At 35.3% G+C, this 24,991-nt stretch overlaps 4 protein-coding genes across 4 annotated transcripts; 2 read left to right on the plus strand and 2 right to left on the minus strand.

Annotated features, from left to right (window-relative positions):
• The first annotated feature begins 1,943 nt into the window (after positions 1-1,943).
• LOC21403618 (protein MKS1) lies at positions 1,944-3,202 on the plus strand. The gene has a single exon (XM_010092570.2). The coding sequence runs from the start codon at positions 2,142-2,144 to the stop codon at positions 2,832-2,834; it is 693 nt and encodes a 230-aa protein (XP_010090872.1). The 5' UTR covers positions 1,944-2,141; the 3' UTR covers positions 2,835-3,202.
• A 3,346-nt stretch (positions 3,203-6,548) lies between these two features.
• Positions 6,549-9,433, minus strand: LOC21403620 (uridylate kinase). Its single transcript, XM_010092572.2, has 7 exons — positions 9,146-9,433; positions 8,459-8,609; positions 8,321-8,374; positions 8,098-8,189; positions 7,539-7,765; positions 7,047-7,223; positions 6,549-6,921 (listed from the first exon to the last, which is right to left on the minus strand). Exons 1-7 carry the CDS (start codon positions 9,334-9,336, stop codon positions 6,812-6,814), a joined length of 1,002 nt encoding a protein of 333 aa, XP_010090874.1. The 5' UTR covers positions 9,337-9,433; the 3' UTR covers positions 6,549-6,811.
• A 2,808-nt stretch (positions 9,434-12,241) lies between these two features.
• LOC21403621 (transcriptional activator DEMETER) lies at positions 12,242-19,405 on the plus strand. Its single transcript, XM_010092573.2, has 20 exons — positions 12,242-12,750; positions 12,835-13,968; positions 14,195-14,272; positions 14,429-14,887; positions 15,077-15,167; positions 15,244-15,802; positions 15,878-15,957; positions 16,092-16,176; positions 16,261-16,352; positions 16,431-16,499; positions 16,622-16,658; positions 16,745-16,827; positions 16,925-17,353; positions 17,884-17,920; positions 18,009-18,066; positions 18,226-18,365; positions 18,470-18,535; positions 18,642-18,756; positions 18,965-19,003; positions 19,281-19,405. Exons 1-20 carry the CDS (start codon positions 12,267-12,269, stop codon positions 19,403-19,405), a joined length of 4,260 nt encoding a protein of 1,419 aa, XP_010090875.1. The 5' UTR covers positions 12,242-12,266.
• Positions 19,406-20,081: 676 nt separating this feature from the next.
• Positions 20,082-23,158, minus strand: LOC21403622 (WD repeat-containing protein 44). The gene is made up of 7 exons (XM_010092574.1): positions 22,202-23,158; positions 22,034-22,124; positions 21,747-21,904; positions 21,573-21,624; positions 21,395-21,474; positions 21,168-21,261; positions 20,082-20,530 (listed from the first exon to the last, which is right to left on the minus strand). Exons 1-7 carry the CDS (start codon positions 23,156-23,158, stop codon positions 20,082-20,084), a joined length of 1,881 nt encoding a protein of 626 aa, XP_010090876.1.
• Positions 23,159-24,991: the final 1,833 nt, after the last annotated feature.

The raw sequence follows: 24,991 nt of genomic DNA on the forward strand, positions 1-24,991 counted from the left end.
AGAGGTTAACGGATTTCACATAGCTCTAATTATGAATTATTTATGGAGGATCGATCTATATGCAGTGACTATATCAAATGGACACTTAACAGTTTAGAAGGAATTTATATCTATAATTTCGAGAGTGCAATTCTAACTTTATAGTGGAGTAACTATTAGAATTAATAGAATTAATTAATTAAAGTGTTTAATTAATTATTAATTTTATTGGAGCTCGGGATTATAGGTTCATTAGTCCCTGCGTCGTCCTAGTAATTCTACCAGACACAAAGGGCAAAATGAAAATTTTAAAATTACGGAATTCTAAAATTAAACACTCGAAAATAATTAATTGAGAATTAATTATTATTTAAATAATGTGATTATTAAAATTTAAATTTGAACATATCTAGATTTATCCATTTAAACTTATTTGATAAGTTGTTCAATTTAGAATTCAAATTAATTTAAGTTTGACTTAAATTGAAATTTGAATTTGAGTCAAAATTGGACTACAGAATAAAGGATGATTTTCTCTTCCTTCCCTATCTGCAAATTGGCGCCACACAAGGATGAGAATTCCCTAAGGTGGCCGGCCACACTAAGGATAAGGGAATGTGAGATTTTGTTTCAAATTCAAATATGAGATAATTAACAAGCTTTATCTTGGAGATAGAGATTGGATTCCTTCTAGAAGTTCGACTTCTACTCTATAAATAAGAGAATGACAGAAAATTGCGTGAGACAATTTTTGAACAATTTTATGACCTAATAAAGTATTGTGGCCGAAATTCTCTTAGTGAGGGAAGGAAAAATTTTTCTCCAAAAATTCCACATCGTGCATGTGTTGGTGTTTGTGAAAATTCGAGTGTTTATTCTAACCTGTTTTATCTCATGTGTGCCCACACACACGTCTTCGTGGATTATAAGAATTGACGTGGAAGACATTGGTTTTCTAAACACAAAGCTTTGGAGCAAGGATTGTTCGAGGTCAAAGAACTCAAGTTATCATCATAATCGGCCGCCAGGTATTATTCGTGATTGAGTTCTTAATAAATAAATTAATGAGATTAATTTATTTGTGCATAAATTAATATAATCTATAGAGTATCTCAAAAGTTTTATAAAAATTTTTGTTATACATGATCCGCCTACCGCCATGCTTCCGCATCCGAATTCGATTCGGAGACCAACATTAAATCCCTTCCAGAGTTAGCGGTTTAGATTTACAGCATGATGAGTGGATGCCAGTGGATTGAAGGCATGCGATTCGAAGTGGCTAGTTTGTTTTAAATTTATAGTTTTTAATTCTGAGATGTACTATATTTCTGTATATAAACTGTATTGGTCGACATTGTTCCAGAGTTGTACTATTTTCCTTAGATTTTATAGGTTGTTTTAAATATTGTTTGCAACAGAAAGACTCCGGAGCAATATAATTTAATATCTATTTTGGTATTTTGTATATTTTATTTTATTTTCATGGATTTTTCTTAATTAATTCAGTTTAATTAAGTTAATTTTTTTAATTATATTTCAAGAATCACGGTCTCATCTTTAGGGTCGTGACAGAGATATGTATGAGGTCTATTACAAGACTAAGATTTGAGTCACTTTGAGTTGATTTTTGTAGCCAAATGTTATAGTCATTTTTAGGAGGTGTCCTCCGCATTACTAGATTAGAGGTGAATTTATAATGTTTAATCTTGTGAGTGGTACTCATTCTTATAGTTTGGATGCACACATATTTTCTAGTCCTTTAGTGATCTTTTAATGAGATTGTCATATTTACCTTTAAAAAAAGCATTTTTCGTATTCACATTTTTTTTTTTTTTGCAGGGAAATTCCAATTTCCATGTTCCCCATTTTATATGTAATTGCATACAATGACATGAGCCTGAGTGAGATGAGTTGAGAAGCTCTCCAATGCATTATTTTCTTTTAGTCAATCCCTTGAAAAGTCAACACACTCAAAAAAAAAAAAAAAAAAAAACATAACCTGGTTCTTGTTTTCCATAAGCATACTCGGTACTTATAATTCATTTCATTCATCCACCAAACTAAACTATACTATACATATCAATTAAAGTTCTATCTCTCTCTACTTTTCCAATTGTCTCCAAACTCCACCACTTCCTTTTTTTTCTCTCAATCTCCCACCCATGAACCCGCCGTCGCCGCCGCCGCCGCCAGAATTCTATGGCGGAGCCCACGGGCAGCCATCGCCGCCGAAGCGTGAGCTGAACCTCCAAGGCCCTCGGCCGTCGCCTCTGAAAGTGAGCAAAGACTCCCACAAGATCAGGAAACCCCCACCAGTACCCCGGCCAACCCACACCCACGCCCACACAACAACGACGTCGTTTCCTTCTTCCTCCGACCAAATCCGGCACGAGCCGGTCATCATCTACACCGTCTCTCCCAAGGTCATCCACGCCACCGTCACCGATTTCATGTCCATCGTCCAGCGTCTCACCGGAGCCGCCTCCCCCTCTTCTTCCTTCTCCGGCGCCGGCGACCTCTCCCCGGCGGCGAGGCTGGCCTCCATAGAGAGAACAAGCCCCTCCGAGAGAGAAAGAGAGAGGGAAAGGGAGAGAGGCAGCGGTGAGGCTCTGATGGAAAAGGAACTGGAAGAGTTCGAGATGGGTCAGTTTCCGGGAATACTTTCGCCGGCGCCGGCCAGTTTGCCGCCGGCGATACCGCCTGGGCTCTTCTCTCCAGGGTGGGATCCGCAAAGCCTGTCGTTTTTGCAAGATCTGAGCCCCCACTGGAACAACAACAACAATTTCATGGTCAGTCCATTGGTGTCTCCGAGTCCGTCGTCGTTGGACATCTTCAATTTGTTTGACTTTAGTTAAAAAGCTTCCATTTTGGAGGCTTTAGTAGGACTTTCTTTTAGCTTTCAGACGACAACATTCACCAAAACCGACGACGACAATTCCACTCGGCCGGTTAAGATTATTTTTGGATTTTGATTTTTTTTTTTTTCGTATTGATAATGTATAATTTTCTTTAGGCCGTGTATTTTTGACCGATTTCTTTTCTTAGATGAGTGAGTTTGTAGTTTTTTCATTGTAAAACTGAAACAAAAGAAAAAAAAAAAAAAAAAGGGGGAATCTTCAAAGCGTGTGAAAGAAATCCATGTAATTACTGCTTATTTTGGTTGCGAATTGGAAATTTGCAATACTAGTGGCTACTCTCATGATCATTAGATCATTTTCATCCACCTCCATTTTCAGAGTTTTTTGTGGTAGTATTATATCAATAGACTTTTCTATTGGGGATAAATTGAGGATTTTTTATTTTGATTTTCTTTCCCAGTTTGCAAAACGGTTGAAAAGTATTTAATAGGCTTTTTCATTTTGATGTGAAACTTTAGTCCACCAGTTTGTCACATTTCTATTGCATTCTTCTATAGCGACTCAACCCAGTAACCTTTAACGTGCAAGAAAATTTTTTATTTTAATAATTTATTTATTTATTTTGGTGAATAACGTGTAAGAAAGTTGAACTTTCGGGAAATACAACCGTGTAACTGTATCAGCGACAGAGGGAAATTATCTTTACCAAAAGTACGTAACAAATCATATTTTGCTTTGTAAACCCTTTTGTTCATAATAATTGTCTCGTATATTAAGAGGACGTTTGGTTGGATGATTTAAACTATGTGATTCAAATTATTTTTAATTTACGTGAATTTTTTATGAGAGAAAATACTATAGCGAACCACAAATTATGATTCGAATCAAGGAACGAATCCCTCTACCAAACATCCCCTAAAATTCTCATAAACCAATTACTGGTACTTAGGGGGCGTTTGGTAGAGAGATTTGTTCCCTGATTCGAATTATGATTCGTGATTCGCTATAGTATTTTCTCTCATAAAAAATGCACTTAAATTGAAAATGATTTGAATCACATAGTTTGAATCCTCCAACCAAACGAACCCTTATAGATGTCATCCTTGCCTGTCAAACTTTAGATTCACTTAACAGGAAAGCTTAATAAATAAAAGTAATTTCCAAATAAATGAATAAAGTAAGGGATAAAGAGGAAAATAGTATAATTAGTAAAGTGATTAGTAAATTATAATATATATTTTTAAAAATGATAAATTATAATATATATTTTTAAAAATAATAAATTATATTATAATTTGATATTTTAAGTTTTAAACATTATTAAAAATTTAAAAATACTCTTAAATCTCTTTTTTCACCTCACTCCTCTCTTTAAACATTTATTTTTTTAAAAAATAATAAATTATAGCATATTTTTAAAATAGGTAAATTACAGTCAAGTTCACTATAGTCGGACCGGCAGCCAACCCCGGTGATTAGCTCCGACAACTGGCGACCATTTTCCGGTGGCCAGTGACCGTTTTCCTCTAACTGTTTTCTGACGACCGTTTAACACTGTATTTACTAATAAACATCGTATTTTTCATTTAATACCATATTTATTAGTAAATATCATATTTACTCGAAAAACTAACCACCGACTCTAGTGACAACGCTGTATTTATAGGTAAATACCGTATTTTACCACTAAATAATGTATTTACTAATAAATATCATATTTATCAAAAAATTCAATACCGACCCCGACAACCATTTAATATTATATTTACCGATAAATATTATATTTATTAGTAAATATGAATTTATCTAAAAATTCAACCACTAACTCCAGCAACCGTTTAGCATTATATTTATCAATAATACTATATTTATCAATAAATATCGTATTTACTAATAAATATCATATTTATTAAAAAAATTAACTACCCAATGTAATGACTATTTATCGATAAATATCCCAATTCTTAATTATAACTTGTAAAATATTTACAGTTAAATACAAAATAAAATTCTAAAAACTTGTAAAGTGTTTACAGGTAAATACAAAATAAAATCCCAAAAACTCTCAAATCAAACCCTATCCACAACCAAATCCTAACACGAAAATCATATACCCCTGCTGGCGGCCGCCAAACCTACAGCCGGCATTCCGCCGCCACACCGACGACCACCCCAACAACATCGCCCCCGGAAACCTACATGGCATAGGAAACAAATCTCAGACAAAACAAATTGCAGAAAACAAAATCACGGGGAACATTATCGTCATCAGATCAGAGGCAAGATCTCCGACGGCTAATCGTTGAAGACGGACGAGAGCTGCTCCGACGAGTCGCTGGCGCAGACAAGCAGAGCTGCTTCGAGGAGAGAGAGTGCGAGAGAGATGAGATGTCGATATAATCGTCGCTGGAGAAGATGATCGGCGTCACGACTCGGGAATCGGCGCCGGAGACGAAGACTGACCTCCACATATCGCGATTTGGCCGGATTTGTTTGCGATCTGGTTGGGTTTGGTTGGAGAAAGAGATGTGGGAATCATGAAGTGTCACCCATGCCAAAGAGCTTCGACGTGGGATCGGGGAGAGAGAAGATGATATGAGAAAGAAGATGAGACAGAGAGAGTTAGAGAGTGAGAGGTGAACGGCAACATAGAGAGGGAGAGAGAAAGGGTTGTGAGGAAAAAAATGAAACCCTAACTATTAAGGATTTGTGTCATAATTCGAAGTCTGGTTAAGAATTTGTGTTATAGTTTAAATCATAGTTTGTGACTCGATATAATATTTTTTCTTATAAAAAATATACATAAATTAAGAATAATTTTGAATTATAATTCTAAATTTATCAACTAAACGTCCTCATAAAAAAATAATTTTAAAAGAAAAAAAACACTTTATTTTAGAATTAAAATTCAAACATACTATAATTTAAGATGTTTTTATAAATATGCTATTTTCTTCAAAAGTATGAATGAAATATGCCAGTTAGTGCAATTTCTCATAAAGTAATGACTTTTTTTTTTTGTTTTTGCAGTTGGGCGTCATAACAATAAAATACATGCCGGTAGGGCTCAGTTTAAACAATTTGATCTACATCTATTATCTAGTTCTTAATTTTCATGTTGATGTATTTTTGATAAAATGTAATGTTCAAAAACAATATTAGGGCCATAAAAAGCTCCATTAACAAAAATTATAAGAACTATAAATTTTCCACTCTTATCCTTAAGTTTTAAATTAAAAACTCAAAGATATCAGCATTTCCTCTAAATAATTACAATTGAGCCTGAATGGAAATGGAAAAGAAAGAAAGAAAAAAAAAAAAAAAAAACTGAATTTCAAGGTCCAATAGATGGTGTTTTTAGAGGGCACAATTACAAAACAAACGTCAATGTTTTGGAGTCAGTCTTAAAATAGGCAAAAGCAAATAAATAGCGTTGTAGTTGAAGATAAAGACGAAACCATGGTCGGCTACATTACATTATCATTAAGGAAACTGGAAAGTATAATACTATTCCCCATCGGTCCATTTAATACCCACCTTTTGTGGCAGCATTTTCTCCATGGCCTCCTCAACTTAATTATGACCAACATTTACCAAATACGCCTGACTGAATAATAAAATATCCATGTTGTGAGTTGGCACAACCCCACAAGTTGCTGTTAGTCAAAGCGTGTGCACTTTTAGTGGGGAATGATACAAAATAACAACCTCTTGAATTAAATATCTTATTTATTAGGATGAGATATAGCAGGACAAATAAATAAATAAATAAATCCAGAAAATGGAATTATTTACCAAAGTTTTAAGGAAAACTGATTAAAGAAGAAAAACAAACATCTAAGTCCAATGTTGAATGTTCCTCAAGGATTTATTTACAGATTACTAATTTTCAGATGCAAGGAAACTCACCCCTATAGCCTCAGTAGTGAACTAACCACACTTTTGCTTTGCAATCTCAAAAAAATTCAAGTATGTCATGTCCTTGCCACTGTTGAATTCCATGTTCCTCCAATCAAAGTGCCAACCTTCTCTCCCTTTATCGCTCTTGAGATGTTACCTGGTTTGTTTAGGTTGAAGACGACAACTGCATCCGTGGAAACGAAACTCGGGAAATAAATGAATATTCTAGTATCCGAGGAGAAAGCTTATGAATAAGAAATACCAATATCAATCTATATAGAAATAATATTAAAATTCGTCTGAACCTACCGGGAATGTTATTTTCCTGGCACAGAGTAATTGCAGTCATGTCCATCACTGAAAGTTCTTTTGAAGTCACTTCGTGGTATGTCAAAGTATCGAGAAGACGAGCGTCTGGGTTACGCTTTGGATTGTCGTCGTAGACCCCATCAACATTTGTAGCTTTCAGAACAACTTCAGCATTAACTGGGTCAACAATTGAGTCATCATAATTAGTTCAAAGCAAAGGGATTATTTTAACAACGCATTGTTCAACACCATGCAGCAACAAGGACTAGCTTTTATGATAAGCAGGCTACACTGTGCCAGAAAACCTAATAGGTTTAAGCGATCAATTAGATATAAAATGTGATTTTTGTTCAAAAATTCTGGAATCTCCCCATGAACATATGGAAAAAAAATAATAATAAAAAATAAAAAAAAAACCTTCATTGACATTATAATAGATATCACAAAGACTCCTTCGGCAAGGAAGTACCCATAAAATACAACTGAACTTACTCTCTGCACAACGAAGAGCTGCAGCAGTATCTGTGGTGAAAAAGGGATTTCCAGTCCCCGCTGCGAAAATTACTACCCTCCCTTTCTCCAAATGCCTCACGGCCCTTCGTCGTATATAAGGCTCTGCAACCTCAGACATTCTGAATGCAGTCTGTACTCGAGTTGGGATGCCAATACTCTCCATTGTCGCTTGAAGAAATATCGCATTCATGACAGTAGCCAACATCCTGTAAATAAGCGCATCGAGTATCAATTAAAGTAATAAGGACTCGGATGCGTGCAATAGATTTTTACTTTCCCAAATTTGTGTGTTCTGAATAGCACCAATATTTAAGGTCCATCCACAAAGCAACCATAATTCTGTAAAGGTATCATTATAGGATTCATTAATGTCTCCGTCCTCTTATATACATAGCTAAAACTAGAGGAAAATGTAAAAAAATTGTATTATATATTGAATGAGTTATGATAGTATGTGTGTGTGTGTATATATATATATATATATATTCTGCATCTGTGAGGTCAAACTGCAATTATACAATCCAGATATAAAAAATACCCAATGTAGTCAGCTGATGAACGGTCCAGACCACTACTTCCAGCCCATGAGGATCCACGAAAGATATTTCCTCCACCAACCACAATTGCAACCTGAAGCATTTGTGAGAGATAATTCATACCTTCATAAAAGCCCAAACACTGAGCAGCTTGGGTCTGATTCACATGTTAGTAGATGATAAGAACGTTGTCCAAATTTCCAGATTATTTATGCAATTTCTTACCTCAATGCCAAGGCGAGTAACGGCCGCTACCTCTCTTGCGATTGCCATTGTGATCTATATTGTTGTAGAAAAACGTCAAACAACAAGTAAAGGAAAAACACGTAAGCATAGAGATCGATAAATGCATGGAAAGCTGACCTTTGGGTCGATATTCTGCAACTGATCCCCAGCAAGTGCTTCTCCACTTACTTTAAGTAACACCCTTTGCCATTTATGAGACGGTCTCGACAAGCCACCTTCGTTCATCGTCACTCCAAACGGCGCCATGGATGACATCTGAGCCGGGTGCCTGTTAGAAATTACACATACAGTAGTTAACAACAAGGTATGGTTATTAGTCTACAGCTACAAGATTGGATGATTTCCTATGTTTTCCTGGGAAGAAGAGTTTTACTTATGACAGCAAATTCAAAATTAGCTCAGGGGAAAAAAGTAGGACAGAAAATGCTAAATAAAGGGTTGCAGCATTAATCGCCAAAGAAGAAGCATGTGCAAGGATCTCATCTCTTTGATGTGTAGTTTACCCAAAAGACTTACAAAACTCACACTTAGGAAACTCTGTCCCCCCTAACTATTACAACTATTACACACATACTAACACAGAGGCAAGGCATATCATTATAACTACAAAAGCTCCAGCCGTATTGTACGCTACATAGTCGTTTACAATCCACAGAGACATTTATACAAACAGCTACTAGGCACGGCACGATGTATTCACAGCTCAGAGAGAAAGAACCAAACAAAATATATATATATATATATATATACATATATCAGAAAAGTTATATTATATGGAGAATAAGAAGGATTGAGCAGAAATACCTTAGTCTGATGGTGTCAGAGTTGTCCGAAGAAGAAGACGAAGAAGAGCAAAGAAGTAAGCGGCTACGTTGGGACGAAGTTAAAGCATGTGAAAAGGCATTTGGAGAAGAACCACCCAGAAATGGTTTTTGTTTTGAAAACGGAGAAGAACAACAACTAGTTATGGAATTCAAGCACACAAACGACGCCATCACTATTACACAAAGACGAGACTACTTATTTGAAAGCAAATAGCAAATAGCAAATTGCAAATTGCAAATTGCAAAGAAGAAGATAATTCTTATTTGATTTTTCTTTTTCTTTTTCATAGAGAAAAAAAAAATCCCTTTTAAATAAAACAAATATCACGTGTCAAGTGTTAAACCTAAAGTTGTTATTTGATGATTCTAATTTTACTTCTCTTTACATCACTATTTAATAATGTGCTCCGTACGCGTATTTATCATGTAAAAAACACCTTAGTGGTATATTATATATTGCATAATAATAAATTTATTTATATACGAATTTAAGCATCTAATGTTTATTTTAATATTTATTTTTTTGAAAATAAATGGTTTTGATTTTATACGCTTGGGCAGTATAACAATTATGACGAAAATTACTTAATAATATGTGTGAGGAAATAGTATTTGAGAGGGCCGCAAGAAATAAACATTTAAGTAAGATAATTATTTGCTTGAAAAGTAGGTAATTATGAGAAAATTTGAGATAAATGGGTATTTATGAAAAATAATAGTTAAAAAAAGTTATTTGAAATGTTAAAAAGTGACATGTTTAAGAAAAATGGTTTTCCAAGGATCTCTACTCATATTATAAGGATTAGACTGGAAAAAGAATTAAAGTAAAGGTACAATTGAGTAATTATTTTAATAGAAACAAAGAGGGAAAAAAAGTATTTTTTTTTTTTTTGTTTAAAAAGATTATCTTGCAGTAACGAAACTGTAGAGAAATTTTTGGTAAAACAAAAAAAAATCACAAAAGGTAAAATAATAAAATAATAAAAGAGTGGAGCTGAAACTTGACAAGTGGAGAAGGGTTAGTAGAAATGGGCTTTGGTTCTTATGTATATAAAGAGAAAAAATAAATTTAAAGATATAACGGTAGAAGTAATAAATATGGTAAGTGGCTGTGTGATATATAAAGTGTAACATTTTTCATTAACTTTTTTTTTTATCATGATAACACTGATGCAAGTGTAATATAAGATGATCTCTAATGTAAATATTAATATTAATGGTATATTTAATATTAAAAAGTGTGTAAAATGGTATGTTATTTTTATTTTTATTTCAATGTATAATGCTATTTAAAATGTTAAATTTACTTTTTTCTCCTAATTATTAAGCTTTAAAAGTTATAAAAATAAATTTTTATTTTTAAAATAATTAGAAGATACAAAAGTTACAATAATTACATGAAAAAATAAATGTTTAAACCAATAACAATCAAATGCCTAATTTCTTATATGATATATTGGGTGGGAAATTTACCATAAAATATAGCACATGAAGAAATTGGCATAATAAATAACATTGCATTGGATAGTATTTTTTACACTTAAATATTAAATTTATAATTAGCACATTAATTATAGCATTGCATTGGAGATACTTAACATGCTAAGTGACTACATTTTATTGAGTATTACACTTGAACAAAATAAAAGATACACGAATGTACAAATGATGTTATATTTAATGAACAAAATGTTAAAACTGCCCAAATACATTGACAAACAAAAATGTTACAACTGCCCGAGTGGTACGACCGCTTGATTTTTTAAGGATTCCAAAACGCTGTAGTTTTTAAGTTGTTTCGTTATTTGTATTTTTACTTATGTTGTTCGCGCAGCGTTTCCTTTACTAATAATTAACTCACTTCTTGGGGTAGCTAAACCAATTTATTGATTTAAATGGGCTAATAGCACAAAAGTTCTGAATTTTGAAGTTTGTTACAACTTTAATACCCGAATTAATTTTGTAAACAGAAATCTTCATGAATAAACATTTTAGGGCATGTTGGCATTATTTTTAGAGACTGCTCTTAGTTTTAATTTATTTTAAGAAGTTACAGCACGTTAGAGTTTTTAATAAAACCAATTTTTATTCAGCAGTTTCTAAAAACTATTGTCCTACAATAAAATTTGAGAAGCAAATCATAAGGTATTTTTTCAAAGCAGCTTCTGCTGTAATTATCTAAATTTACTAAAATAACCATAATAATAAAACCTAATTCTCTATCAACACATTTTATTTCTTCCAAATCAAATTAAAGGATATATTTTATTTTAAATGTTTATTTGAAACTTAAAAATCTTTAATAAATATCTTATGCTAAATTTTAATAGTATATTTTTATTGTAATGTTGCAAGTTTAAAAAATAATTTACCTTTATGTTCTTTATGTTATTTGATTACTTTATAGATATATAACTTATCTCGTTGAATAAAACTAATTTTTTTAGAAATATTTTAATTAGTAAAATGTGTTTTTAGTATTTTGGTGTATAAATATTATGAATATTGACTATACAAATAGAAATAAAACTAATTATAAGTATATGTGTTAAATTATGTGTATTTTAATTATTATACATCTTCACAATAATTTTATACATAATTTATTAAACACTTAAATTTATGTATTCACAGCAACTTAAAAAAAAAAAAAAAAAGATTATCAAACACTTATATATTTTTGGTCACAAGAGCAATGCGGAATTAGCTCTTAATGGCTTTTCAATAAAGAGAAAAAAGAAAAAAAAAATTTTAACAGCAGCAGCAGAGATGTTTAAATTTTGTTAAAATTCTGTTGAATTTTAAAATTCAAGGTGGTAGGTTAGTTTTTTTAATGGTGACAATCACAATTAAATAACCCTCAAAAGTCTCCCAAAAATAGAAATAGAAATAAAAATTGGTAAAAGAATCAAAGCCGCCGATCAAGTAATACACATACATTAATCTTCTTATAACCCGAACATACCCAAAACCACAGTCGGAAACAGCAACCCATTAATCTTCTTATATTTTACTTTTTTTATTTTTTTATTTTTTTATTTTATAAATAAATCTTCTCGTCGTTCCAATTCTGAAGTCTAAGGAACTATTCCATCCAATTCATGGAAGAAAAAGAAGTTGAAGAAGAGGAGGAGGAGGAGAGAATATTTGAAAATTCGATGAAAGAAGAAGAGGAAGAGGTTCGTGCTGAGTCCTGGGCTCCGAACACTCCGGAAAAATCAAAGCCGAAGCCAAATCCAAAGCCCAAGCCCAAGCTGATAAGATATTTCAGAAAGCGTTTCCATAATAAAAACAACAACAGCATTGATCATAATTGCATACCAATCACAGAGAAAGAGAAAGAGAAAGAAGATGATAGAGTTTTGGGCTTACCGGATTTGAAGAAAATCCAAGAATGGGATCATGGTGCCGACGTGGAATGTTTTTCTGATTGTAAACAATGTTGTTCATCTCAGTTTAATAACAATAATAATGTCAGTGCTGCTGATTCAGAGTTGAAAACATCAACATCTTCTTCACACTCACCAGCTGTGGTGGTGCCTCCTTCAACCCCATTCTCATCTCCCAATTTTCCAACATCTCCAGGTTCACTTCTTTGTTATTATCTCCAGGTTCAATTTTCCAATATATATGAAAGAATTGCAATGTAATGCGTTTGTATTTCTGTAGGATATGAAAAAAGTCCCCAGAAGGAAGCCGAAGAGATCAGTCTTAATGATAAGGAGAAGGAAAACCATATTGGTATTCCCAATTTGCCTTCAACACCTCCGTCAAATACTAATTCCAAGAAAAGAAAACAATATCACTTTGACTGCAACAAAAGCCCGCAGAAGAAAACCAGAAAGAAGATGTACAGGCCAAAAGTTATCGGTCAACCCAAACCAAAGCCTACTCCGAAAGGCGCAACCTCAAAGCGTGCTTCAAGGCGTGTTTCGTCAAAGAAAACTGTGTCAGGAACCGAAAAGAATGCGAGCAACGCCTGCAAAGCCTCGGTTAGTATTGCTACCTCGGAAGAGCAAGCGATGAATGCGCCATGCAGACGAAGACTAATCTTTGACGTGGAGAAGAATTCAGAAGAGAAATATGGAATTATTGGTCTTCTGGAAGAAGCTAAGACTAGTCCCTCCATTTTGGAAAGCAGGGATGGTACTCAAATTCAAGTAGATCATAAAGAAAATGTGTGTCAAACAGGTTGCGAAGACAATTTTATTCAGGTGACATCACAGAGAATAGATCGATCTAGCGACTGTCACGACGCGATCATGAAGATAAGCATAAATTTTCCAATCTTCTGCAAGAGAAAAAGGACCGTGAGGAGGAGAATTAAGTTGGACAATCGAAAGAAAATCTTTAAGCTTAGAAAGGGTAGAAACCAGAGAAAAAGAACGCATCTGCGTAATGGCATAACGAACAACCGAGCTCTAATCGATAGGTTGCCATCAGTGGTTAAGACAAAAAAGAAGAGATCAAAGAGGTGTACTCCTAGAAAGGAGCTGGCTAGTATAACCGAAATCGCATTCTTCAAACGTTACCCCGGAGAAATGCCTGTTCTTCAAACACAAGAAAGCAACAACTGTTGGGGGCCTCATGAGATGAAAAGGGATGCTTTGTCTGTTGGTGGGAATGAAGGAATGATTATAGAAGAAAAGAGCAACTTAGAGCTTAACAACAATAAAAGTGAAGAAAGGCATGAGACCTCAATTGGGACTTTTCCTACTGTTGCTAATTTAGAGCTCAAAAGCAGCCAGAGTGAAGGACGTCCACCGCAGCTTTTGTATTTTTCATTCACCCCCGAATTAAGAGGTAATTTCCTTTAATAATAAGAAAATAGCATATTATATTTCCTTTTCTATAATTGGAGGGTGGTTTTTTCTTTTTCCTTCCTTAAATGGTAATGAAAAGGGTATTAAATATTTTTGAAACGTAGTTTTTTTTAGTCGTGGAGTATATTTTCTCTTCAAGAAGCTTGTGTTACTCAAATCAGTTCCAAACTACTTAAAAGAGCTCAAAACTATGTTCTTGTTTGTAGAAATTGCAGAAGGAATGAGGAGAAGTTCTGCTGAGATGGAGCCGAATTTTATTGATTTGAATCTTCACCATGGAAAAAGTGAAAGAAGCCTTGGAGAGCATGAGGGCTCCTTGATGACCATCCAATCAAGAGGAACCATTCTTCGGCTTTAAACACTTTTTTTTTTTTTTTTTGCCACGCCAAAAACTGCAATATAAAGAACTAAATATTTATTTTCTTTGTTATCCAATGCAGATCTGGCTGAAGAGGGAGTCATTGTCATTTCCCAGATACCCGGATGTTCAAATAACAGCTATGCACAAAATTTTGCTCAAAATGGGCATGGCATGATGGTTCCTTATCAAGGAAAAGACCAAAATGCAGATGTTCCTCATAATGAGCATTGCACAATAGTTCCATGTGGAAAACTCCCAGATGAAGTCCAGAATGAAAGTCTAAATGTTCCTCATACTGAGAATGGCGTTCTCGTTCCTGTTCATCAGGGACAACTTTCTGTTATCAAGAAAACGAAGAAACACGCCGCGCTTGAAATTTACTCTGAGGATATCAAAGCTTGGAGGCTTCAATTGAAAAGCATTACCAGTGTAGATGAAGAAAAATTGGATGAAGAAACAAAGAAAAGGTTGGAGAGTGAAAGAATCTTGTTTTACTGTCGCCTTCAAGCGTTTACTGCTTGCATGCATGCAATTCAAGGTATGACCATATCCTTACAAGTAATTGGAAAATAAATAAGTAACTTTTTAGTATGTGTATTATTTGCTTCGTAATCAAGAAAGAATATGAGTGCATAGATAGTAAGCATCATAGAATTAAAGGTAGAATCTATACCAAAAAAAAAAAAAAAAGTCGGGTTTCTAAAAGCGGTTATTTTTATCTGAGCAGGGGATAGGCGGTTTTCACCATGGAAAGGTTCTGTAGTGGACTCTGTAGTTGGAGTTTTTCTAACTCAGAATGTGTCGGACAATCTTTCAAGGTAATGTTTGAATGAATTTTTGTTCTGTATTGATCATAAAAGCTGTTTAGAAATTGTCTACTCTTGTTCCCTACAGCTCTGCCTTTATGTCCCTTGCTGCCAAATTCCCAGCTCAATCAAATAAACACGAGGACCATGTTACGCTTGAAATCCAAGAATCGACTGCAAGTAATACAGAATGTAGTTTGCCAGCAAATCATTTAGTAGGTCCAGAACTACTCTCAAGAGAAGGCGCAACAAAAGATACTAACGACATAGAGGATGCTGCAATGGAAACTCAAGAAACAACATTATTTGGTCCACTTCCACTGAGCAACTCATGTTTGGTCTCAGACAGCAACTTAGGAGACAACAAGCCTAAGAGCTCAGTTGATGAGACATCAGAAAAAGAGAAAAGATCCAAGGCAAAAGAACAACAGCCCAGCGAGAGAGAAAAGACGGATGGGAAGAAGAAAAAGAAAGAAAATGAAATTGATTGGGACGAACTAAGGAGGACATGGAATAGAAATGGAGAAAGGAACAACGACCACAAGGATTCTGTTAACTGGGAGGCCGTTAGGCGTGCACACGCTAGCGAGATTGCGGATGCTATCAAAGCACGCGGCCAACATAATATCATTGCAGATCGAATCAAGGTATAAGACACTAGATACTAGATTCTGTGGGCACATTATAGTTTTGACGATTAATATGGCAATAAAATTTTGCAGGAGTTTCTTGATCGAGTAGTTAAACTGAATGGAAACATTGACCTCGAATGGTTAAGACATGCCCCTTCTGACAAAGTAAAGTAAGCATAAAGTTACTCTTTAGCGTGTAGAGTCTGTATTGAGTATGACCATCAAAACGATTCTATTATCTGTCCACTCACGTTAGTTGTGCTAAACTTGTGATGCTTGCGTATTCAATAATATTTGCTCTCAGAGAATACCTATTAGACTTTAATGGACTTGGTTTGAAAAGTGTGGAGTGTATACGACTTCTTGGCCTTCAGCATGTAGCTTTCCCGGTACGGAGTACCCAAATATCATATAACTTACCATATGTGAGGTTTGTGCATTCATATACTTAATTATTTGTTCTTTTCTTTTAGGTGGACACAAATGTTGGGCGTATCGCGATTCGTCTAGGGTGGGTTCCTCTTGAGCCATTGCCTGAAGAGCTTCACATACATCTGTTACAACAGTAAGTATAATGAATAGACTTGAAGAGGCATAACATTATTTTCCCTGAGACTGAAAATTTATCTCACTTTTCCTGCAGGTATCCAATTATGGATTCAATCCAGAAATATCTCTGGCCACGATTAAGTTCTTTGGACCAGAAAACTCTGTAATCCAATATTCTTCCATGAGATCTATTTTTGTTTGATGAATACCCTGTGCATTTGGTATATATCACAATTTTTAAAGCAATCTACACAAAGGCTCATTCTTTCTTTTTTGGAAATACAGATATGAACTACATTATCAGCTGATAACGTTTGGAAAGGTACAAAGTCAAACTCTCTTCAAATATTCTTCTCAAGCATAAGAACTTGAGAGCTTTAGATTAGAACTTCAAGAAACTTTTTGCAGGTTTATTGTACAAAGAGAAATCCAAACTGCAATTCTTGTCCAATGAAAGGGGACTGCAGGCATTTTGCTAGTGCATATGCAAGGTACGTATCCTCATGACGGGGTTAGACTTATGAGAAGTGCTTCGAGCATTTGATCATCCTAGATATGAAATGATTTTGATGTATATTTTTGCTGCAGTGCAAGACGTGCTTTACCAGGGCCAGCAAATAAAGACAAATCAAGTTCACAAGCTCCATCAGGTCTGGCTATAAAGGAAGTAACAACATCCATTATTGAGCCCGAGCTATCTTCAGGATCAGAATATCAGGCAAAACAGTGTGAACCTATCATCGAAGAGCCCGTATCGCCAAAGCCTGTAAATGCGGAATTATTGGAAAGAGACATTGAAGATTTTGTTGTTGAAGATGATCCCGATGAAATTCCAACAATCAGACTCGATGGTGGAGAGTTCGCAAGTAATCTAGAATGCCTCTGCAGAGAAATGAAGTACATGGAACTTCAAGAGAATGAAGTATCAAGAGCTCTAGTTGCTTTGTCACCACAAGTTTCTATTTGGCCCACTCCCAAACTGAAGCATGTTAGCCGCTTAAGGACAAAGCACCTAGTGTAAGTAAACCTTTCAGAACAGAGTGCACAATATCTTAGAACAACTTTCACACATAAATTAAGAAAAGGAAAAAAAAAAAAAAAGAAACGAAAATATTACACGATTATACTTCATAACCCATGCTCTATTTGGAGGGCTTTTTCAGTTTAAGTCAATGCGATCCAAATGAAATGAGATACCGAAGTTTAGCTGGCAACTATTTTCGTTAGACCAGGTTGTGAAGGATACTTTTGAGGACTTGAGTTTTCATGAATGGCTTAAAACTTGGCAAATTCCTCTTATAAGGGGAAGGATATGTGACACACGAGTTAGATGTGACTTGATTAATAATTGGTGATATATCAAGTTCTTCAGTAAAGTTAAATTATTTTCTTCATCATGCTTGAATAGTTTTTGTGAGAAAATGTTTGTGGAAATCAAAAGGAGAATATTTAGCATTTTTTCCATAATTTTCTTAATGACTATATAAGCCTTAATATAACAGTAGTAAAGTCCTAATAATTGCATTGCACTCCCAATTTTCATGCAGATATGAACTTCCAGATTCACATCCTCTCTTAAAAGAGGTAAGTCTTTTTTTTTTTTTTTAGCACGAAACTAGTTGTTTCTGTAATAATTCTTTTAACCTGGTTTCTAAACATACAAATTTTGCAGCTAGACAGACGAGAGCCTGATGATCCATCCCCATATCTTCTAGCCATTTGGACTCCAGGTACATCATGGCTTAAAAGAATATACATAGTGCTAAAATCTCCATAAACAGTTTTTTTTCCCCGATAAATCACTCGAAAGTCGAATATCTCATCAGGAAAATGGGATGTTGTGATTGTATGAGTTTGGTAATCACATTTTTGTGTCGATTTGTTACAAGGTGAAACTGCAAGCTCATTTGAACCATCCGAGAAACTATGCAGTTCCCATGAGTTTGGAAGCCCCTGCAATGAGGAAACATGCTCAGCATGCAACATTCTTCGAGAACAAAATGCCAATACAGTTCGAGGAACAATTTTGGTGAGTTGAAAAAAGAAAATTATATCTATCCATCCTTATGCAATGTAACTTCATTTTTCAAATTAATATGCAAAATGATAACGTGTAAATTAATGTTCAAATAGATACCGTGTCGAACAGCAATGAGGGGAAGCTTCCCACTTAATGGAACATACTTCCAACATAATGAGGTAAATTTATTCAAACATTTTACTCTCCTAAATCGTTTCATTTTTTTTTTTTTTTTGGTTGTGTGAAAAAAGCAAGTGAGGTGGAAAAATTCTGATTCTTATGCAGGTATTTGCTGACCATAAGTCTAGTGAACATCCAATTGATGTTCCTAGAGAATGGCTATGGAATCTACAAAGGCGAATTGCTTACTTTGGCACCTCAACAACTGCAATTTTTAGAGGTAAATAAATAATCCCAAATTCATGATATAAATTATCAAAAAGAAAGTAAAATACATTGTTATCGAGTCGTTAAAGTTATGGATCAGGGAAGTAACTTGTTATGTTTAGCATTTTCCTTTCGAAATATATACGAGTGCACATACATAAGAACAAATCATAAATAACTCGGCGAAAATTTTCTAAAAATCAGTTCCCATGTCAACGCAGGGTTGTTGACAGATGAAATTCGGTACTGCTTTTGGAAAGGTACGTAGTTCCAATATCCCAACCAAAAATAACTGAACTTGCACTTGTACAGAAGTATACTCTGCAAGTTTCACCAAAACCAGTCTTCTTGTGTGTTGTACCATGAATGTAACATAGTTTTAATTACAATACAACACAATGTCATAGGATATTCTTCAAAACATTTAACACACAACTTTTGCAAGAAAAATAAATAGAATCCAGGACGTTAAGAAACTTTACAAAAAGAAAAAGAAAAAATAAAATAAAATGAAACTATGTTAATCTTTGTGTGCAGGATTTGTTTGTGTGAGGGCATTTGACAGAGAAACACGCACTCCTAAGCGCCTTGCGCATCGACTCCACATATCAACTACTAGCCAAGCTGGGAAGCCGAAGACCAAAACAATGGACGATGAGTAGCACTTGCATTTCACATGTTGTGCAGCATTATGTCTATTATGTACATACATAAATTATTCGTTCATTCATTTAGTTATATTCTCAGAAGGAACGTTACTGATCAAAGAGTTCAGTTGATGGAGATCATAGTTAAGAGTTCTTTTAGGAGTTAAAGAGTTATTTTATGTTACTTTATTTCATGTTTATCTTTCAGGATTATTTAGGTTTTGTTCTTCAGGTTTTGATTATCAATTGAAAGCACATATTTCCTCCCTATTACTCGCTCTTACTACCCCACCCCTCCTTTTTTTTTTTTTTTTTTTTTTTTTTTTTTTTCTTTTTTTCCATCTGATAAAGGTGAGAGAGTTTTGTGGCCAGAGAAGTGATTACCGAGTAAAAGTTTCTTGAAGATCTGTTATACGACAATTAAACTAAATGGCCAGATGTCAGCTAGCACAACTCACATAAAAAAAGCAACATTTTCTTTTGTAAATTGTATTTGTTTTCTATATTGTCATATACATTAAAGTATTATTCACAAGAATAGGGAGAAAAGGAAAAAATAAAATAAAAAATAAAAAAAAACTGCAGTCCTGCCTCCTTAGCAGGACCAGACAACCTAAAATTTCATGGACAAGTATGACGATGTACAGACATGTGAAGCAAAGAAAAATGTCGACGAGGTGAAGCAATAGTGTTAAAGCCTGATGGGCAGTCCGTAGTTGTGGAATGTCCTGATCGTTCCATCGAATCCAGCTGCTACAATCACAAGCCCCCATGTCTCCGAAATGGAAGTGGTGTTATGATTTTGGCCTTGGGCAGTTGATAGTTCCCACAGAGGAAGCTTTTCCTCCGGCCAAGTTGCAGACCCCATGGAGAAGCAGCCGCCGAGAGAAAAACGTTCCGACTCTCTGGTCCAGGAAGCGGCCTCCAGGTGTTCCTGTGCTCGCATGGAACTGGCATTGCTTAAGCTCCCTCCTTCTGTTTCCATTCCCGACCAACGAACAGATTTTGTTTGTTTTGAAGGGGGGAAGGATGAGGCATCGTGGTTCCAGATGTAAACACGGGAGTCCTCTCCGAGCGAGATTATATGCCTCTCGCAAGACGTAAACGAAGCCGACATTTGACTTCCTGACTTTCCAAGACCTGACACAAGAACAAGATCAACTAATTTAGACTAGTTTTGCTTATTATTTACTTTATTTCAGAAAATATAGATTCACTGTATGTGAGAAAGCCATACTGACTACTAATAAACTATAAATGGACACAACACCCCAAAATAAACTATTAGATGCAGTGCATGTTCTGGATGGATGGCAAAATTCAGAGCAGGTACATTGTTTTGTTACTCTCTTTACGATTGTATTTGTTAATTCAAGTAAAAGTTTTGACTTTCTTAAGAGAAACACCACGTGCTGTCAAAACATATTTTACTGCTATAGAGGCCCATTCTTCTTTTGAATATTGCACTACTTCGCTAACCAAGAGTCCCAAAGAAGAAAACAAGATATTAGAAAACAGTTCTGAGATTTGAAATAGTTGAAATGATTTGATGCTATAGTGCCACGGATTTGAAATAATTTTCCTTTTGGGTAAAAATTATGTATACTCCGGACGTACGCGTTGCAATCAAGTACACATAGATCAATATGGCTGGAAATGAAAAGCTAGCGAATATCTATATCGAAAGGAAATACCTAGCAGTTTCCCAGAAAGAAAGAGAGAGACAAAAACAAAAAAAACAAAAAAAAGAGTTCACTTTGTGATCCAAGGTTCTCACCTTTGTATTTGTAAGTGAGATCAACCCCATCAAACATGCGAAGTTTCGAGTCTTCTGATGAAATCATGACTCTTTGAGATTTTCCCCGAGAGAACTGCAATATGACAGACAAATGGATTTCTATGTCAACGACAGATGTTTGTTTAGAAGATGTAATACATCAAAAGTAGTTGGTTAGATTGACAAGTTTTAGTTTTCAAAACAAGCAAGAGCTTCGATATACACACCTTGATGCCGGTGATTTTATTGCCTGCACTTTTCTTTCTGCCAGGAATATGAATCCGTGCTTCCAGGACGAGACCTTCACCTGCACCGCAACGACACAACTTTAGGGCACTTCTTCTAGATACGAGGATCACTAGCAATACTTGAAAAACAAACTTGGAAAATTTGAGGAGGAAGTACCTGATACTTTGTAGGAACGGCAAGTGCCCGTGATGGAGCCAACTATGAAGCCCTGCTCGATATACAAAGTTGATGAGGTTAGAGTTAAGACATATGAATTGAAACTCCGACAATTGAGATTCCTTGCTGTGTATACAAATTCATCCGTCAGTTATAAAGTGTCAAGTAACATACTCGTCCATCTGGTTGGTAACATATAGCGGTTATGACATCTCTGACCTCAGTCCAATCCACAACTCGCTTCTCAGACAATCCCCAAATTCGAACTTTTCCATCTATGGAGCCGCTGATGAAGTAATTGTCATCCACCGGATTGAAGTGGATGCACGTCACTGATCAAATTAGACAACAAACAGGATTTTAATAAATATAGATTTCCGAATAGCAATGTATGTCACTTGAGTTCTCAGGAAAGGAAACACAAGCAAAAATGATAAGAAAACAAAGGACAGTATCTTTACCGTAATTATTGTGGTGAAAAACATTAAGGCAGTCATTGCAACCCAATTGCCAAAGTCGAACGGTTTTATCCTTGGAGGATGAAAGAATACACTGCAGCAGAGCATAAGTTAGGTTCAAACCAAATTTTGCACTCAAAATCTGATAAATTTTCTGACAAGACGACTCACATTTGAGTTGGACCAAGCCAAGTCTAAGACATCGCTGTAATGGCCGCGAAATTCCTGAACGGGAGATTCTTCGATGCGAAAAATCTTATCAGGAAATATGACGGAGGCATGGATCGGATGTTTTCGTTTAAAACTCATGAGTTTTCTTCCATTCGGTTTGCCACAAAGGTAGTTCTCCTCAGCTGGTAAGCAGAGAGATGAATTAGCATCCACCGCCCTCACACGCCACACCCGTACAACCCCATCTTCACCACCACTTGCAAGATACTGACCGTCTGGACTAAACTTCATAGTCCAAATAGGTCCCTTGTGCGCACCAATTTCTTGTCCAAGGTAAGGCGCAGTGAGCTCTAAACACCTCTTCTTCTTCTGCAACACCTTTATTTTAGGTGTTTTGGCAGCCGGTTTTGGCTCTTCAGACACAACTGATCTACTGCTTCTTTCCTTCCTCTTGTTTACAAAGTGCTTCCACCAACTTGTGCTCATATTCTTCATACCATGACGAAAATTTCGACGGCGTTCTTCTCTGTCATGTGAAGACGCAACAGTCTCGCGGGCTAAAACTGCCTTGTGTTGATCGTTTTTGAGTCCGTCAGACACCAAATTTGCTTTGGCAGCCTCTTCTCTTGTAGTGAAACATTCCAAGGCTTCCGAAGGAGAAGACATGTGATAATGAAGCGAAACAGCTCCATTGCTCTCGTCCTTGAGTCTGTCGAAATGCAATCCCATTTGTTCCTCGGACGTTGGAGGGATCTTCTTCATGTTTGGAGAAGCAAATTCAGCCAAACCCATTTGACGTAGGAAGTTATGCCTTCTTTGCTCAACACTAGCAGTAGGCTCATTAACCCAAATTTCATACCCCAACTTGCAGCGGCAGCTGCTACTCAATTCCTCCTCGAAGCGATCCAACGAGTCGAAGAAGATATCATTTTCAGTGTCATTAGAGCCGATCAGCATGTCTTGTGTGGTTTAGACCAAACAAAATTATTCCACATCAAATATAACAACAAACTCTCTCTCTCTCTCTCTCGACTAGCCACAACTTCTTAATCTTATTGCAGGCAAGGCAAGGCAAGGCAAGGCAAGGCAATCTCAATTCTGAGTTCTGAAAGAAGAATAATAAACCAAAAACTAGTTTAGTAGTAGTAGTAGTAGTAGTCCCGCAACTGACGGACCGAGTTTTGCTCCCTTTCTTTAAGAAGACTAACAAATCAGGGGAACAAAAGCCGAGTAAGCCAAATGAATTTAGCAATAAACAAAACTTAAAACAAAATAATAAAAGAATGGGCAAGTGCTAGGAACCAACTCCCAAAACCAAAAGTGACAAGTTAGACAAACCCGTTTTGCAATTCCTAATTCCTCCACGTCCTAGCTTCTACTTGTAATCTAATCTAATATTATAATTATTATAAATAAATCCCCATTTCTCAAATAAAAATCACAGATGATGATAATAATAATAATAATAACAACAACAACAACAACAAAGGCAGAGGAGGAACACAGAGACCCAAAAAAGAAAGCACTTTTTTTTTTTAAATGTTTTTACGTTTGTTTAAATTAAAGGTTGGAACTTGGAAAAGTAGTAGTGTATGTGTGCCTTTAGAATAGCTTTGAGGACAGGCAAAGGAAGAGGCAATTTTCAACAATATCACCGACTCCTCCAGAGATTGTGGCCAAATGTTATGTTATTTATATACATTTATATATAAGTATATAAAAGAGAGAAATTGGCGGAGGAAGGAAAGGTAGTGAAAGAAAGGAAGCAGAGACTCATCAGCAACTCCAACACTTACACAGGCAAAGGCAACACACAATAACTGTGAGTGTGAGAAACCCAGAATCAGATGAGACAAATAATAATATTGCAGTAAAAGTAGTGCTACTTGACAGTTGACCCAATTCAAGTACTGGATAACTTTACTTTACGCACCCATATATTTATTCAAAAAAAATGTTCTCTTTCTTTTTTCTTTTGTTTTTGTTTTATATGGATGAATTAAATTGCGTTTATCAGCGCTACGAGGTAATTAATTGGGTGGGTTAGTGGTTTCGGGAGTTTTTTAAAAAAAAAAAAAAAAAAAAAAGAAGCTAACAAACGATTAATTAATCACAAATCAAAGAAAGACATGAATGAATAAAGGATGCTGCTACTTGGAAGGGCGTGGTAGTAGGGGACACATCCGTCGATATTCTCTATTGTTTTAGCATTTTTAATTAACTTTAAACACAAACAACTTTTAATAACACAGACATTGTGATGTTACTGCTACGGCTCCTGCAATACATGACTAGAGTGTAGAGTAGAGAAAGCGATCATTCACACACACCTTTATCACAGATTCAGTCAAAATTTACGAACTGAATACGCACGCACACGCTCGCTCCCTCGCTAGCTAGCTAGCTAGCTTACTCTCACGCTCTTACTCTTCAAGTAAGCAAACGTGCCACTTAAAATAAATAAAGAAAGAGTGAAAGGGAGATAACGGGGCAATGGGGAGATGGGTGGGTTTTGGATGCGTTTGATACATATTTCTTAGAAGCTTCCAAATTAACGCACTGTCGCTTTCAGCAGACAGTATTCTAATACTAATGACTAAATGCCTGACCATATGTCTTTTTATATACACCAACATTTATTATATATATATAATAACATTACAAACAGCTCATCTTTCTGTTGATTTTGCAAACCGAAATTTTGATTGATTACACGGAAACCATATATTTTGAGGCCAGGACGTGCTGTCCTTTTCTCACCCGTTACCTAAGAATATGTTATACGCTTAA

This window comes from Morus notabilis, unplaced genomic scaffold, assembly GCF_000414095.1.
Source record: "Morus notabilis unplaced genomic scaffold, ASM41409v2 Scaffold698, whole genome shotgun sequence".
In the NCBI taxonomy this organism is placed as follows: Eukaryota; Viridiplantae; Streptophyta; class Magnoliopsida; order Rosales; family Moraceae; genus Morus; species Morus notabilis.